The sequence below is a fragment of the Hippocampus guttulatus genome, chromosome 13 (assembly GCF_054856545.1).
Source record: "Hippocampus guttulatus isolate MCC_2025c chromosome 13, RoL_Hgut_1.0, whole genome shotgun sequence".
Taxonomy (NCBI): Eukaryota; Metazoa; Chordata; class Actinopteri; order Syngnathiformes; family Syngnathidae; genus Hippocampus; species Hippocampus guttulatus.
In genome coordinates, this window is record NC_141273.1 from 17,400,953 (window position 1) to 17,417,550 (window position 16,598).

General features: G+C 51.3%; 1 protein-coding gene across 7 annotated transcripts in view; it reads right to left on the reverse strand.

Moving 5' to 3' along the window:
• The window catches only part of syne1b (spectrin repeat containing, nuclear envelope 1b), an 83,966-nt gene that overhangs the window by 60,976 nt on the left and 6,392 nt on the right, over positions 1-16,598 (reverse strand). For 5 of the 7 annotated variants that reach the window (XM_086126936.1, XM_086126934.1, XM_086126938.1 and 2 more), the window contains exons 3-26: positions 15,132-15,227; positions 14,382-14,465; positions 13,497-13,589; positions 13,205-13,371; positions 12,381-12,577; positions 12,093-12,202; positions 11,055-11,105; positions 10,886-10,918; positions 9,920-10,027; positions 9,697-9,834; positions 9,427-9,591; positions 8,589-8,701; positions 8,340-8,508; positions 8,170-8,266; positions 7,491-7,693; positions 3,200-3,364; positions 2,850-3,002; positions 2,579-2,722; positions 1,941-2,108; positions 1,700-1,858; positions 1,073-1,237; positions 676-810; positions 430-588; positions 130-338 (exon numbers count right to left, since the gene is read on the reverse strand). In XM_086126936.1, the coding sequence (XP_085983062.1) occupies positions 130-338; positions 430-588; positions 676-810; positions 1,073-1,237; positions 1,700-1,858; positions 1,941-2,108; positions 2,579-2,722; positions 2,850-3,002; positions 3,200-3,364; positions 7,491-7,693; positions 8,170-8,266; positions 8,340-8,508; positions 8,589-8,701; positions 9,427-9,591; positions 9,697-9,834; positions 9,920-10,027; positions 10,886-10,918; positions 11,055-11,105; positions 12,093-12,202; positions 12,381-12,577; positions 13,205-13,371; positions 13,497-13,589; positions 14,382-14,465; positions 15,132-15,227 (3,281 nt within the window). The remainder of the gene's footprint in view (positions 1-129; positions 339-429; positions 589-675; positions 811-1,072; positions 1,238-1,699; positions 1,859-1,940; positions 2,109-2,578; positions 2,723-2,849; positions 3,003-3,199; positions 3,365-7,490; positions 7,694-8,169; positions 8,267-8,339; positions 8,509-8,588; positions 8,702-9,426; positions 9,592-9,696; positions 9,835-9,919; positions 10,028-10,885; positions 10,919-11,054; positions 11,106-12,092; positions 12,203-12,380; positions 12,578-13,204; positions 13,372-13,496; positions 13,590-14,381; positions 14,466-15,131; positions 15,228-16,598) is intronic. The other 2 variants (XM_086126937.1, XM_086126939.1) reach the window with 2 other exon arrangements.

Genomic DNA, 16,598 nt, shown 5'->3' on the forward strand with positions numbered 1-16,598 from the left:
GTTCTGAATTTTTTTCTGTTCAGAGATTGTTCAAACCCCCCCAAAAGGCCAAAACGCCAAATCTTTTCTGTGAGCACTGAAGTTGTAAAATGGTTGCTTGCGCCGCAATCGAATTGTAGGCGATTATACCTTTCGTCGTAGTCCTTCCACTTGTCCGGATCCTGCATTAGCTTCTGATGGGTGTTTTCGATCTCCTCGCTGAGCTCAGCGTAGTCCTTCCTGGACTTGTTAAGAGTTTGGTGGGCAGAGTCGCCCTCGGGGAGCTTCTGACAGAGTTCCTCCATCAGTTGCAGCCTCTTCTCACAAAGGGACCGAGGACCCTTTTCTCTGAAGAAGGCCTGATGGGTAGAGGGGGTGGGGGGACAAAATGGCCGCCGTGAGCTCGCTCGCCCGAGGAAGCGATAAGTCTTTCTCGGAGGGGTCGCTCACCCGGTGCTCCTTGACGAGCCTCTCGCTGCCCGTGCTGGCCAGGTGTCGGTTCTCCCGGCTCACCTCGGCCTGACACTCCTGCAGCAGCGTTGCCAGCTTGCTTGCTTCCGCCTCCAGTTTGAGGCGGAGGAGGTGGAAGGGAGCATCGGTTTGGACGTCCTGCGAACAAAAAACGAGCGAGGCAAACGGTCGGCGGGCGGGAGAGGAATATCGCCGGTGCGTTTCTGTTTGATTTGCAGACGTCACCTTCCAGTGTTTGTGCAGCGCCCGCACGGTTTCCTGCAGCGACTGTTGCTCCGGGTCGGGCAAAATGTCAGTGAGCTCGTCACAAGCCTTGAGGAACGTGTTCAGGATGCGCTGGTCCAGCTGGCCGAAGAACTCCTGACAAAGTCACAAACTTTACTTGCGGCCTTCAAATTCCTTCTCAGATTGTGGGATGTGGTCATGTCATTGTATTTCTACTTCCTGTGGGAGGGATTGACTCATCAACTTAAGACATATCAACACCTCCCTCAAATTCCCGTTGTGATCAGCAACACAACGGGAACACCTCCCGAATATGATCAACTGAAGATGAATAAGCGCCTCGCTCGAGCGATGAAATAAATGCCTCCCTGAAATTAGGAGGTGGGGCACCGCTCACCGAGTGCTTCTTGAGCAGCTCCTCCGGGCGGCCCCTTTCCGTCAGACAGCTTTCCGCCATCTTGAGGACTTTCTCCAGCTCCAGTCGAGACTCGTCAAACCTCTTCATGAGGCTGCGGTTGGCCTCCGCGTGCTTCCTCCACTCGGTGGCTTCCCGAAACATGGCCTGCGCACACGCGCGCTGCTTCATCAACAATTCAAAGCCGCAAATCCACTTTTCCGAGCCAATGAGGCACTTTAGAAGGACCATCGTGTACGGCACTGATTGTAATTCCAAGTCTATGCGCTGTGATGCAGTCCCTGAATTTGATTTGGAGCTGGTCAGTTGTTTTGAAATTTTTTTTAAATAATATTTAGGGTGACTTTCTAACACACAATACTTGCCGTGGTGATTTTTTAAATCTTGCATGCAAGTAATGCGAAAAATCTAATACGATCCCTAAGCACTGGCCCACCGGGCCGCTAATCCAATACTAAAACTATACAAAAATAACTCAAATGAAAATTGCAGCTGAATGGCAGAAATATCAAGACAAGTCCTCTTCACCTTACAATTGTCATTCTGACATCATGAGACCAAGACGACTCACTCATTGATGAATCCTTCGCAGCGGTTGAAGATGTTTACCTGCGAGGCAGCCTGGAGGTCTGCGACTCTTTTCCGCAGGAGGCTCATGTCCATGCGCTGCAGCGTTTTACTGAGGTCCGTGAGCTTCAGGATGCTCTGGTGATTCCGCTCAATCACCATCAGACACTTCTTGCAGCTTTGCGTGGCGGCCGCCAGCTCCTGCAACAAACGAGGCGTCAGCCCCCCCCCCCACCTCCTCCCGGGGTTGCCACGGACGGACCGAGCGGCTCTTGGGGATCACCTGGCACTTGTGTTTGAAGTCCACGGGCCCCTCGGCGTCGCTGCTGCTCGTGACGTGGCCGGCCTTCTCCAGAGCTTGGTAGAAGCCGCTGATGTTCTTCTCCATCTCTTCCAGCGGAGCTAAGAGGGACTGCGACTCCTTCAGCAGCGGCAGACATCGCTCTCTCACCTGATGGCATGACAGGTAAGCCAAGTCAGAAATCCATTGTCAAAAGCCCATTCGTCGCGTATGAGCTTCAAAATTCGGCCTGGGAATATTCGTCGCCGGGTTGGGGGGGGGGGATACAATTGTCGAAGGGGTGCTTGGGGGCAGTGACGAGAAAATATATCAGAGAAACAGTATAGCGCAACGTGGTTAAGAATGCACAGCCACAACCACAAATCCGTATCGCAGCGGTTCGGAAAACCCGGGCTACTTCCTGGGTGGTCGCTAAGCAACCACCACCAAATATGGGCGCACTTCTTTCCTGTGCCCTAGCCCACAGTGAGCAACACGGAAAACAAATGCGGGGTGAAAAAGGGTCTTTCAAGGAGGGGCAAGGAAAGGTTGGCATGAGAATGCAGTCTAGAAATCGCTTTCTTAGTCTTTAGAAAGCATTTTGGGGACTTCAGCCGAGTCCCAAAGTGCCGCGGCCGCACCTTGCCAAGCTGCTCCTTGATGGACGTCATCACAGCCGTCATCTGAGCCACTTCGTCCTGCGCCGTGTCTTTGCTCAGCAGCTGAGCGGTGCGACCCGCCGCTTTACATGCCGCCTCCATGGCCGGCACTTTGTGCTTGATTTCCTGCAGGGGGGGGGCGGAGTTGAGGCGAATCTCCAGAGACACTTTCAAACCAACAGTTTGGCGTTTCTGAAAGGAGAGTGCTCATAAAATAGACTCAGGAAGAGAAGCGCCAGTGCGCTCCCTCTACCTCGACATCCTGAGCAAATGTGCGGACGTTGAGGAAAGACAGTTGCACGGCTGCGTTCAGCTTCTCGTCGGTGGCGTCCATGAACATTTTCAAAGTGTTGATGCCGTCTTGATAGTCGTGCCGCAACTTGTCCACCTCGTCCGCCCTCGCATACTGACAAAAAACAAAACAAAACAAAACAACAACAACAACAAAAAAACCACGGTCACTCCTTCTTTGAAGCAGAGTCAAGTCCTAAGAAGGGAAGTCACGTTAATGCATTTGTGGAATGATAATTCCGGTTAATCCAGCCGTTTTCACCCATTTCAGGTGGCTGACAAGAAAAAAAAAAGAAAAAGGACGTCATTTACGTATTTGACTTTGACGAAGAGCTCCCTCCATCGGCCGTTCAGGAGAAGGAGCTGCTGCTTGAGGTCTCGCGACACGCTGTCTTCGCAGGTCTCGATGAGGAAGTTGCCGGCGTCGTTCATGTCCATGTGTTGCTGGACCCAGTGGGACAGGTTGCGGAAAAAATCCTGAATCGAGAAACAGCGGCGAGTTTGGAGGAGCTTCCGTTAGACAACAGTTGTGCTTTTGTCACTATATTGTGGCATCCCAAGGAACTATGTTGAAGAGACTTGAGGAGTTCCCCTTTTCATAAATGTAGTACTTTGCTGTCATCTTGTGGCATCTATACCGGTACTCCCGCGTTTGCTGTTGCTGGCGGGTCTTGGTCCCTTTCCGCAACGAATATCAAAGGAACACTTTACTTGGGCTCGACGGTGACTGATTCCCAAATTTGCATGACTAAAATTCTGATAATTAATTAGCTGATTAAGTAAAAAATAATAATGCAATGATTAATGTAACTTCTTTTTGCTCCCTTAAAACTGATATGAATCACGAGCAGAACATTTGACTGTTTTACATGAGTTTGTCATAACGATGCAACACAGAGAAAAATCTGCAAAAATTCGCTTTTTTTTTTTTGCGGGGGGTGGGGACTGCGGGTTGTCTGCATGTTATTATCTTTGTCTTATGTTGTAATGTGTGATTTATTTGTCAAGGCAGAAATTGCCCCTCTACCCAAAAAAATAAATAAATAAACAAAAGGTTTGCCAAATTTTTCACAATTTGGAAGAGCCCTCCCCTCCGTGAGTCGTCACCTTACCGTGGTGGAGGGGTTTGTGTGTCCCAATGATCCTAGGAGCTAAGTTGTCTGGGGCTTTATGCCCCTGCCAGGGTCACCCATGGCAAACAGGTTCTAGGTGAGGGGCCAGACAAAGCACGGCTCAAAGACCCCTTATGATGACAAAAATATATGGACCAAGGTTTCCCTTGCCCGGACGCGGGTCACCGGGGCCCCCCTCTGGAGCCAGGCCTGGAGGTGGGGCTCGTTGGCAAGCGCCTGGTGGCCGGGCCTACACCCATGGGGCCCGGCCGGGCACAGCCCGAAGAGGCAACGTGGGTCCCCCTTCCCATGGGCTCACCACCCATGGGAGGGGCCAAAGGGGTCGGGTGCAATGTGAGCTGGGCGGCAGCCAAAGGCGGGGACCCTGGCGGTCCGATCCTCGGCTGCAGAAGCTAGCTCTTGGGACATGGAATGTCACCTCTCTGGCAGGGAAGGAGCCCGAGCTGGTGTGTGAGGCAGAGAATTTCCGACTGGATATAGTCGGACTTGCCTCCACACACAGCCTGGGTTCTGGTACCAGTTCTCTCGAGAGGGGTTGGACTCTCTTCCACTCTGGAGTTGCTCATGGTGAGAGGCGCAGAGCAGGTGTGGGCATACTCATTGCCCCCCGGCTCAGTGCCTGTACATTGGGGTTCACACCGGTAGACGAGAGGGTTGCCTCCCTCCGCCTTCGGGTGGGCGGACGGGTCCTGACTGTTGTTTGTGCATATGCACCAAACAGCAGCTCAGCATACCCACCCTTTTTGGAGTCCTTGGAGGGTGTGCTGGAGAGTACTCCTGCTGGGGACTCCCTTGTTCTGCTGGGGGACTTCAATGCTCACGTGGGCAATGACAGTGAGACCTGGAGGGGCGTGATTGGGAGGAACGGCCCCCCCGATCAGAACTCGAGTGGTGTTTTGTTATTGGACTTCTGTGCTCGCCACAGATTGTCCATAACGAACACCTTGTTCAAGCATAAGGGTGTCCATATGTGCACTTGGCACCAGGACACCCTAGGCCGCAGTTCGATGATCGACTTTGTAGTTGTATCATCGGATTTGCGGCCGCATGTTCTGGACACTCGGGTGAAGAGAGGGGCGGAGCTGTCAACTGATCACCACCTGGTGGTGAGTAGGCTCCGATGGTGGGGGAAGATGCCGGTCCGTCCTGGCAGACCCAAACGTATTGTGAGGGTTTGTTGGGAGCGTCTGGCGGAATCCCCTGTCAGAAGGAGTTTCAACTCCCACCTCCGACAGAGCTTTTCCCATGTTCCGGGGGAGGCGGGGGACATTGAGCCCGAGTGGACCATGTTCCGTGCCTCTATTGTTGAGGCGGCCAATCTGAGTTGTGGCCGTAAGGTGGTTGGTGCCTGTCGTGGCGGCAACCCCCGTACTCGCTGGTGGACACCAGCAGTAAGGGATGCCGTCAAGCTGAAGAAGGAGTCCTATCGAGCCTTTATGGCCTGTGGGACCCCAGAGGCAGCTGACGGGTATCGACTGGCCAAGCGGAAGGCAGCTTCGGTGGTCGCCGAGGCAAAAACCCGAGCGTGGGAAGAGTTCGGTGAGGCCATGGAAGCCGACTTCCGGACGGCTTCGAGGAAATTCTGGTCCACCATCCGACGTCTCAGGAGGGGGAAGCAGTGCACCACTAACACTGTGTACAGTGGGGATGGGGCGCTGCTGACTTCGACTCGGGACGTTGTGAATCGGTGGGCAGAGTACTTCGAAGACCTCCTCAACTCCACCAACACGCCTTCCTTGGAGGAAGCAGAGCCTGGGGACTCTGAGGTGGGCTCTCCTATCTCTGTGGTTGAAGTCACCGATGTGGTTAAAAAGCTCCTCGGTGGCAAGGCCCCGGGGGTGGATGAGATCCGCCCGGAGTTCCTCAAGGCTCTGGATGTTGTGGGGCTGTCCTGGTTGACACGCCTCTGCAACATCGCGTGGTCAACAGGGAGAGTGCCTCTGGATTGGCAGACCGGGGTGGTAGTCCCTCTTTTTAAAAAGGGGGACCGGAGGGTGTGTTCCAACTACAGAGGGATCACACTCCTCAGCCTCCCTGGTAAGGTCTATTCAGGGGTGCTGGAGAGGAGGGTCCGTCAGGAAGTCGAGCCTCAGATTGAGGAGGAGCAGTGTGGTTTTCGTCCCGGCCGTGGAACAGTGGACCAGCTCTACACCCTTAGCAGGGTCCTCGAGGGTATGTGGGAATTCGCCCAACCAGTCTACATGTGTTTTGTGGACTTGGAGAAGGCGTTTGACCGTGTCCCTCGGGGAGTTCTGTGGGGGGTGCTTCGTGGGTATGGGGTACCGAACCCCCTGATACGGGCTGTTCGGTCACTATACCACCGATGTCAGAGTTTGGTTCGCATTGCCGGCAGTAAGTCTGAGTCGTTTCCAGTGGGGGTAGGACTCCGCCAAGGCTGCCCTTTGTCGCCGATTCTGTTCATAACCTTTATGGACAGAATTTCTAGGCGCAGCCGAAGCGTTGAGGGGATCCGTTTTGGGGGCCTCAGTATTGCATCCCTGCTTTTTGCAGATGATGTGGTGCTGTTGGCTCCTTCAAACGGGTCTCTCCAACTCTCACTGGAGCGTTTCGCAGCCGAGTGTGAAGCGGTTGGGATGAAGATCAGCACCTCCAAATCTGAAACCATGGTCCTCAGTCGGAAAAGGCTGGAGTGTCCCCTCCGGGTCGGGGACGAGATCTTGCCCCAAGTGGAGGAGTTCAAGTATCTTGGGGTCTTGTTCACGAGTGGGGGCAGGAGGGAGCGGGAGATCGACAGGCGGATCGGTGCAGCGTCTGCTGTGATGCGGACGTTGTATCGGTCTGTCGTGGTGAAGAAGGAGCTGAGCCAAAGGGCGAAGCTCTCAATTTACCGGTCGATCTACGTTCCAACCCTCATCTATGGTCACGAGCTATGGGTCGTGACCGAAAGAACGAGATCCCGGTTACAAGCGGCCGAAATGAGTTTTCTCCGCAGGGTGTCCGGGCTCTCCCTTAGAGATAAGGTGAGAAGCTCGGTCATCCGGGAGGGGCTCAGAGTCGAGCCGCTTCTCCTCCACATCGAGAGGAGCCAGATGAGGTGGCTTGGGCATCTGATTCGGTTGCCCCCTGAGCGCCTCCCTGGTGAGGTGTTCCGGGCATGTCCCACCGGGAGGAGACCCCGAGGAAGACCCAGGACACGCTGGAGAGACTATGTCACCCAGCTGGCCTGGGAACGTCTCGGGATCCCCCGGGGAGAGCTGGAAGAAGTAGCTAGGGAGTGGGAAGTCTGGGCTTCCCTGCTAAAGCTGTTGCCCCCGTGACCCGGCCCCGGATAAGCGGTAGATGATGGATGTATGGATGGATGGAAGAGCCCTGCATTTTATTCTCCACATTTTTGCGTTGGTGGCGCGCAATGAGGTTTTCCCAATGCAAAACAGCAAAATGCCGCCGACGACTACTTTTGGCTCGGCGATCACAAACGGCGCTTGTTTCCAAGCGACGTGGACACTTACGCGCTTGGCGGCCTCGGACTGGTTGAGCATGTGTTCGGCGTCCTCCAGCCAGGCCTGCAGAGCCGCCACCGTGCCGTCGTACTTCTCCCAGTTGGAGATGACCTCCTCCAGCATGCTGCGAACGCTGCGCACTTCCAGCGCCAGGTTCTTCCACTGAGCCGCGGCGTCGCCGAGAAATTTGCTCACGCCCTCCGCTTCGTCAACTGCGGGCGTCAAGTTTGGTGAGGTCGGGCGTGTGCAAAATGTCATTTGCCATCCATCCAAATTCGTTCCCTGCACTACGTCTCCTCATTCGGGGACGGCAGTCGGCGCCGGACAGGTCGAAGGTCAGTGGCAAGGCGCAGAGACAAACAAGCGTTCAGACTCACGCGAGGTGTCAAGAAGCCACCGTGATGCGGTTAGCATGCGTGATGTGGTTAGCATAAGCACAAGGCTAGCAAACTAAAGGTCTAAGTGTTAGACTAAGTGTCAGTTTTAAATACACAACGTGTAATTTTCTTTTGTTTTATGTTTAGTTTGACAGTAAACTTGGAGTGGCATTAAACAGCTTGAAATCTCTTTTTCGATCAATTGTTTACATTTCCAAGCGATAGCAAAAAAATAACAACACGACCGCGGGTATCTTGAAAGACGCATTTCTCCAGGCACGACTGCTTTCTGTGCAGTAGAAGAGACTTACTTGAGCCGTCAGACTTGACGTAGACGTCCGCCGCTTGCTTGAGTGCCGAAAAGAGGATGTCGTACTGCTCAAAGAACCTGTGGCCCTCAATGAACGTCTAGGAAAAATAAAAGTCCAAATCAAGCCATTCGCACGGCGCTTCCGTAAGGACAACCATCGCGCCAACTCACGAGGTAACTCTGCAACAGGAGCTCCACCGAGTCCCGCCTGCCGTACTTAACGATCCAGGATTTGAGTTTGGACTCTGCCAGCAGCAGAAAGGCCATCAACCGATACTTCATCTCCCAGAATTCCAGTTTGATCAAGTGGCCGTGCCATGACGTGGACACAAAATTGAACCTGCGGATTGGAAACGTGCTCCATTTGCCCCTCGCGGGAGTCGGAGAACGTGGCGGCACTCCAGGTGTCGGCCGACTCACCGCTCGGCCATATCTTGGAGCTGTTCCGGCGGGACCGGGACGCCGTTGACCGATCTGTCTCGATGGATCTGCTGGAAGGGTTGCCTGTGCGATTCCAGGTTTTTTAACACCTCCTGCACGCAGCGAGGGCTAAAAGTTGGCTCGTGCATGATATCGCGATTGCTCGCGCAAACTGACGCGGCGCATAAACGATCACGTCTCCAAAATGAGAAAAAAGATTCACGTGCAACTCATTTTGCGCATTGTGAAATACTTTAACAGACACGATTGTGGGAATGGGTCAGACCCAACCAAAATGGATTTTGTTTTTAGTTTTTTTTGTAGGCCAATGCTGAGAACATTTGACAATTTTACAGAACTTTGTCATGAGGTATTTAACTATGTCACAGAGACATAAAGAGTCTTATTTTCTTGCAGTTTTTGTTGAAATATTATCTTAGTCTTTTGTTGTAGAAAAAAACAACAATGATCGTGACGTATTATCCAAGCAGCAGTGAAATTTTGGAACTTCTAGATCAGCGGCCACCAACCTTTTTGAAACTGAATGACTGATTAATGCTAGGACAAAATCCTTTGAATTCATTGCGAGGAACTAAAAAAAAAAAAAAAAATTTGCTTTTTTCATAAAGCCGCCTCATCTTGCAGAGCTGGAAAAGGCTTAAATCACATTCGCCACAACGGCTATTGCAATCGGAGGTGTCCGCCATTTTGACACCCGTTTGTCAAGCGCCACACGCCACCAGCGGCTCGCGAGCCCTTTCGAGTGAAAAGCAAATCCGGCCCGCGGAGTCCGCTCCTCTCACGTGAGCCCGGGACCGCAAAGTCATCGCAAGCTGACCTTGTGCTGCTCCAGTTTCCTGTGGAGAGCGTCGGCCGTCTCCTCGTGAGCGTGCTGGATGGGAACGTCCTCCCTCAGGGCCATCTCGGCTCGGTGCAGCCAGGCTCCGATGGCGCCCAGAGGACCCGGCAAGGACTTGTCCAGGTGGATGTGCCAGTCCAGCAGCTGCGGTTGACACCCGTTCAAAAAAAAAAAAAAAAAAAAAAAACAACGTACACACAAAAGGATTTCAGCATCCAAGTTCTGTCACACGAAGATGTTCCAACGCACCCTGATGGAAACGCGATCCCACGCCTGCTTGACCAGCGCCTGGTCCGCAGACAGCTTGCCGTCCTTGTGGAGCGGCTGCAGCAGCGGATCCGTCTGCTTCTTCTTCATCTCATACTGCACGCGGAATTTTTTGAAGGCCTGCGCAAAAGACGTTGCCGTCGGGACTGGCGGACTAAAGGTGACGGCGGCGGAGTTTCCCGAGCGCCCCGCTGACTGCGGGTACCTGATACTTGTCTGTGAGATTGCCCTCGGCCGCCTGGGCCCTCAGCACGTCTCTCTCCAGCTGGTCCAGGAACACCTTCAGCTCCCTCAGCATCTTGCGCTCCTCCCGCTGTCAAGTTTTAGATGGCTCATTACATTTTTTTAAATGCTTTGTTTTTGTATCATTTATCTTAGTTGAAGTGTTAGTTTTAGATTTTAAAATTTTTGCCCCCACAAACAAACAAAAAAAAAACGTCAACAGTGATTCTCAATGGTTCTTCGGAAACAAATAGTGTACAATTAAAAGGAACCCCCGAAAGCTCATGTATGATATTAATTTTAAAAAAATCGAAAATGAAGGATATTTTCACGAGAATTTGTTTTAGCTTACTGCGCGTGTGAAGTGAGATGAACATGTGACGTGGTTGATAATTGAAAACTGATCGGCAAACTATCCACTGAGGCACAAATTCTGGTGGCCGATGAAAAGGCAACAACCGCTCACATGATTTCAAGTTGGCGGCCCCCAAATACGAGAGGACGAATCGGTCGCACAATTCCGCTGCACAGTTCACAAAAAACAGGCTGCGTTGCAGGCTTTAATAATAATAATAATAATAATAATAATATGTAATTTTGAAAGCGCTTTTCATCGTACTCAGACATTTTACAAGAGTTTAAAACGCGGGACAAAATGTACACTTTACACTTTAGTTTTCTGTTTTCTAATAAACTAGCAAAAAAATACGTAAATAAATAAATCACAAAAAATACATTTTCACTTTGTCATTATGAGTGTTGTGCGAATAATACGAAGGAAAAAAAAAAATTCAATAATTTAGAAAAAGACTGCCGTAAATGCTCGCCGGCTTCACTTCAAAGAATATTGCAGAAACGCCGCCAAAGGGAGGATGAGTCAGTAAACAGCACACGTTTAAGGCCTGAAGACTGAAAAGGTCGTGAATGCCGGTGAGGAAGCAAAACATACCTCAAGCATTTGCTCGATGTCTTGAGGGCCAAACTATCAGGGGGAGGCGGCAAAGCAGACAAAAGAGACGCATCAGACAGGGGAAAAAAAAAGGGCAGCGGACGGAGCAGGCGAGGTGGAGACGACGGTCGGCATGCGGCATGCATCTCTGCGCGACCCCGTCGCTCACCTGATGCGCGGGAGCTGACGGCGCAAAGGTCGGGACGGGGCCCAGGCGCAGCTTGAAATGGGCACACAAGCGGATGCGGAAATCAAAACGATGAGCGCGCTGATGACGGGGAAACAAATTGGCCGCGGCGTTCATGCGGTGAGAACAAAGCACGTGCACGAGAATAACGCTCAGCAGTGCTCGGTGGACATGACTTGGAACAAGCGATCACACACACACACACAAATCAGAAGGCAACTGAAGGGAAACATTTCACCCCCCCACAAAAAAAAAAACTATTTCCTAATTGTGTTTAAAATGAGGAAATCCAGTTTGTATAAAAATAATAAACCGTAAGTAAATGCAAAGAAATAAATCAAGTGTCATCACTGTCTGTACTTTAGTACTTGTGCCCGTAGGGGGCGTGGCCTACAGGGGCTGGAATCAGGCTGGCTGGTCGGCTCAGTGTGAGCGTCTGGATGTGCGTTGTGGTCTACAACAGCTTCTTGTATTTGGCTAACCTGCTCAAGAAAAGAATGTGCATCGGCGACTCATCACTGAACTTGTATCGTCTAACAACGAACGCTGGAAACAAATATTCTGTCTTCACATGAACCAACGACGCGCACTTTTGATTCCTTGAAAAAATTACAAACCGTACCTCAGCCGGAATGTTAGATGAACGCCGCTTGGCTAACGATCAAAGCTGAGCAGTGGCAACTTATTTTCAGGATGACAAGTGTTTTATTTTCGCAAATGGCAGAGAACAGTAGTCTTTTTTTTTTTTTTTTGAGGGGAGGCGTTTACTGACACCGGTGTTTATGCAAGGCAAAAAGTGTAACAACAATTCTCGCCGAATGATGCTAACACATAAACGAAGGCCTTCACATAAACAAAATTGAAATTGCCACAAAGACGGCAGGTCTCAGACCGACACGAGGGGCCGCCTTTAATTCCGCACAAGTCGCGTTTGGGGTTTTTTTTTTGTTTGTTTTTTTTTAAACGCGAACGATCATGAAATGAAAATCGCCGCGTCAGCCCACGAGTACGAGCAGGTACCTCATCGTGCTGTCCGTCGGTTTCCGAGTGCTGAGGGTCGGGGTGGAGCTTGAGGAACTGCGCCAAGTACGTCATGATGGACTTCTCGTCCGGCTTGTCGACGTCCACGTCTGCAGAGCGACACAAACAATCAACAAACAGGATTGATCTCGAGCAGCGGTTCGACAAATGAGGTCAAAATCTGGTCCTGAAGAGGTATGTTGGAAATTAAATCATTCCACGGGATTTAAAGGCGCACGTGGTAGGAAAATTTAACAACAACAAAAAAAACAACACACTCCTAACAACCTTCAGGATCCAGCAGACGAGGGATGCCCAGCTCGTTCTCCGCTAGCGCGAAAGCCTCTTCGAGATTCTCCTTGTTGCCTCTGCGGCGCACCGCCTGCATGTCTACCAGGTCGGGCCGGATGGCGTGCACCACCGATAGGAAGGCGACTCCGTCGCGCCAGCTCGCACCAAAATCCTTCACCTCGATCCCGTGATGCCTGGCGAAAAGGTCAACACGTATTCATTCGGGGCTGTTTCGAGACATTTTCATTATGATGTCACACACACACACACACACACACACACACACACACACACACTTCCGGGTGGCAAAAGCTCCGGCGATCTTTGAACGCACCGTGAGAAAAATCAACCCGTACATGTCGTTGATCAAGACGGAGCGATTGGGCTTGAAAATGAAAACGGCTCAGAAGTTCGACCCTGCGGCGGCCATCATTGACATTTCAACAGAAAAGCTGATTCAAAATTAGACGCGGTCGCTCTGAGACCGGCTCCTGAACTGACTTTTCTGTTGCTAGCATGCCGCAGAGTTGACGTCGGCTAGCAGGCTAGCCGTGATGTTTTGCTAAATGACGCAGACAACCCAACTAAGTACTTGTGAGAAAATGTCTTCCGCAAACCCGATAGTGGTTTGATTCTCAGGCAGTCCGTCCCTTTTTGAAGTGGCTACTCCACATCGAGTTAATCTTGCAAGATTTTCTCTGTCCGGCTACTTACGACCACTTTCATGACATGATAAAAAGACTTGGTGGTGCGACCTAAGTTCAAGTCGGCAGCGCTCGCTTACTTTCTGGCCTTCAGAAAGGTTCTGGAGTTGGACATACTTGGCGGCGGTGCTCTGCACCCATCGGAGCAGCGCCTTCTTGGCGTTGCTCTGAAACTTGACCACTTTTCTCTTCATGGGAGGACTTCCTGTTTCGGAGCTCTCCACCGAGGAGTTGCTTGCCGACAAGGCTTGGAGGGCTGGAAGGTTGCTGGTCAACTCCTCAATCTGGTGAAGGAAACGATGAAGGTGAAGGAAAAACTCGGAGCAATGTCGTCCGGTGGCACTTTTTTTTTTTTAATTCCAAAAATCGCGGTCATATTCCGAAGAATTCAAATGAGGGCCCACTGTACCTGGAAATAGAGGATGACGGTCCATATCAACCCGAGGACGATGGACGGGCGTCCGTCTGCGATGTCCGTCGCGTGAATGTTCACCAATTTGATCTGAAACAAAAGCCGGGCATCACTTATTCCCTGGGGGAGCGCATTGCGCGTGGCATTCACTGCTAACGCCTCGGAGGGAGAAAAAAAAAAGCCTCTTGAGTTTAATGTGGTTCCAAAGTTGGCACGGCAGGAACGATCGGCACAAGCTAGCAGGTCACAGTATGCAAGCTATTCCTGTTCGGACATGCTAACTCACGTAGCATCACTACAAATCGATTTGCATCCCAATAGTCTGTAAACTTTGGACACAAAGAACATCATCACCAGGACTTTAGGCCTGACGCGCGCTCTACACGTTGGGTGACACTATTGTTGCCCCGAGCGATGCTAGCTTGTGCGGACGCTTACAAATTGTTCCTTTCCAAGAGAGAAAAGCAGATGTAAGCACAGCAAGCATGAATAGTTGGGCCTCTGGAATTCCTGTCCGCCCATCAAATGTGAAATTAATCCACCGGATTAATTTTGCGTGAACTACGCATTTGCAGAAATTTGCGAGCCCACCGCTCTGAAGCGCAATAGGGCAACGCGTCTGCTGCACGCAACCACAAACGCAAGCGCTGCCTCCACAAGAGCAAATCCAAGCGCAAAGTGGGACACGGCGCCATAAAGGGACACAGCCATAAAGGACTCGGAGACGGAGATTACGTAACGATGAGCCGCTCTCCTCTCTGAATTGCCGAGCGCCTCTGCACTCGAGGCATCGTGCAGATGCTGACAAATAGCGGTTACGGCAATGCCGCTTAGGTGGCACGAGAAGTGGTTGACCGGTGAAAGGAGCCGCCGAGTGCTTACCTTCCTGCCCTCGAGGAATTTGAGCGCCGTGCCGATGTTGGAAACCCAGTGGATCCTCTTGAGTTGGCGGCCTTGCTCGGAGGGCTGGTGAAGTTCACATCGTACATCATCAAAACTTTTTACATCATGTACCATTTAGGTTTTTTTTTTTTTTCTGAGGGCCACATCCACAAAAATGGAAGGATGCAAGGGCCACTTTGAAATACTTCAATTTAAATTGATCAATCATGCCTCCGTCACATCTCAACGGGAGGACTAACGGATTTTTACTTTGGAATCAGCCAATCCTCCATGAAGCGTCTCCAGTTGGTCCAAAATGCTGCTGCCTGCCTCTTGACTGGTACTTGTAAGTGCTTTCGTGCTTTCTACTATTTATTGTTTGTGTGTTGTACGAATTATTTTTGCTCCAAGTGCAGCACTTGAGTGTTGTCAAGTGCTCGCGAAATACACTTGAGTTGAGTTGAGTCGACGAGATCAACTCGCGCCCTGAATAGCGAAATCCCATCTCCTTTTTCAGAAGCAAAACGAGCAAACTGCAGTAAGATGAGTATTTCCGGTTCTTTGCGGATCATCGAGGTGACCGGTTTACAAGATTGGACCTTGACACAACTGAAAGTGGAAGACACTCTTCTGGTTTTTGCTTTTAAAATGAAAGTATCTTTAGTCACCAGCGCTTCGGAGTGGAATCGTGAAAGGCTGCACAGTATTTCGAGCAATTGAGTTGTGTCAAAGCAGAAAAAGTCGACTTACGAGTCTTTGACCCGACAGCACTTCCAAGAGAGCCAAGAGCTTCACCCCATCTTTAATATCCTCGAAAAGATCGTTGACTTCGAGCGGCGGTTTGTGCTGCAAGACAAGAACAACGAGATCAGAGACCCGGAGGCACCTCGGGACGAGACGAACGCTTCGGCGCCTGCTCTGCTGAGACTGCTCTGCCACCGCGACCTGAGACTGAATTGGACTGGGCGTCGTGGGGGGGCTGCTTGCGAAAGGACATTGGTATGCCAAACCCACGCCGGACCAAATGCTGCAAGTGACAAACAGGCTCGTTAGCAACGAGCGCCGCAGGCCACCCCGCGGCCGCAAAGATGGCGGCGTTCCCTCGGCGATGGCTCGACGCCCGGTCTCGGGTGCCGCGGCTGAGATCGTCTCACCCTCCGCGCGGGCACGCAGACAAGGGGATGCACAGGTGGCTGAGCGGCCCCCGTCTTGCAAATGAGAACGTATTCAGCGGTGCTAAGCTTTAATGAAAAGGTTCTTGACTTGGCGTCGATCGCCAGCCTTCTCACCGCTCGGTTGGCCGAGCGAGCGGTGTGAAGACATCTGCTTGAGAATTCTGTACGGGAATACAGAAGCGCGGTCGCCTCGGGGCGGGCGGCACGTCCGGAATTAGCATGTGGCACACTTTCTTTTTTTTTTTTTAAATACAGCGCTTATCCTCATTGGGGCACCAGTTGACCCCCGGGGGAGAGGGAGGCTTGCACCCTGAATGAGTTGCCAGCTGATAGCAGGACATTAAAAAAAAAAAAAAAAAAGAATTCTCCCTTTCACACTCTTTCACTGCGGGTTTTTGAGACAGAGCCCACATGCCGGCAGCAATTTGAAGAGCAGTTGGACAGATATTTCAAGAATGCAGAATGCAGAATGCGAGGGCGGGGGGTCGACTGAAGAGTGAATGTTTCATTTGATCGAATCGGTCATCGGCTAGCGTTTTGTTTTGTTTTTTCTCTCCCAAAAACTTTGCTGCTGTAAATTGGGAATTTCTTCATTGTGAGTCTAATAAAGGTTTTCTTATCTTATCTTATCAAACCTTCTGATGGCCGATCGACACCAAACGAGAAAAAGAAATAAATAAACACATTTTTCAGGTAGCGGTAATTCAAAAAAATTTAAAGTTCAATCTGTAATTGTGACTGCTGGAAAGCGATGGAGTTCGCGCGTGTGACATCCAGGCATGGACGCAGTCGACGACGGAGTCCAACTGCGAGAGGCCAAGATCTCGAAGAAATAATCGCCTGACAAACGGCAAGGACGTCGGAGAGGAAAAAAAAAACTGCGGCGAGCGGCGGAAAAGGTGCCAAGTCATTCAGAGTGAGTTCCTTCGCGTTGGGAAATCCTTCAACTTGAACAAGCGTAGGCCCAAAAAAATGACAATTCTGTTCGTCTTCTCTGCTGTTATGCTTGAAACGAGGCAGCCGGCGCATAACATACAGTAGG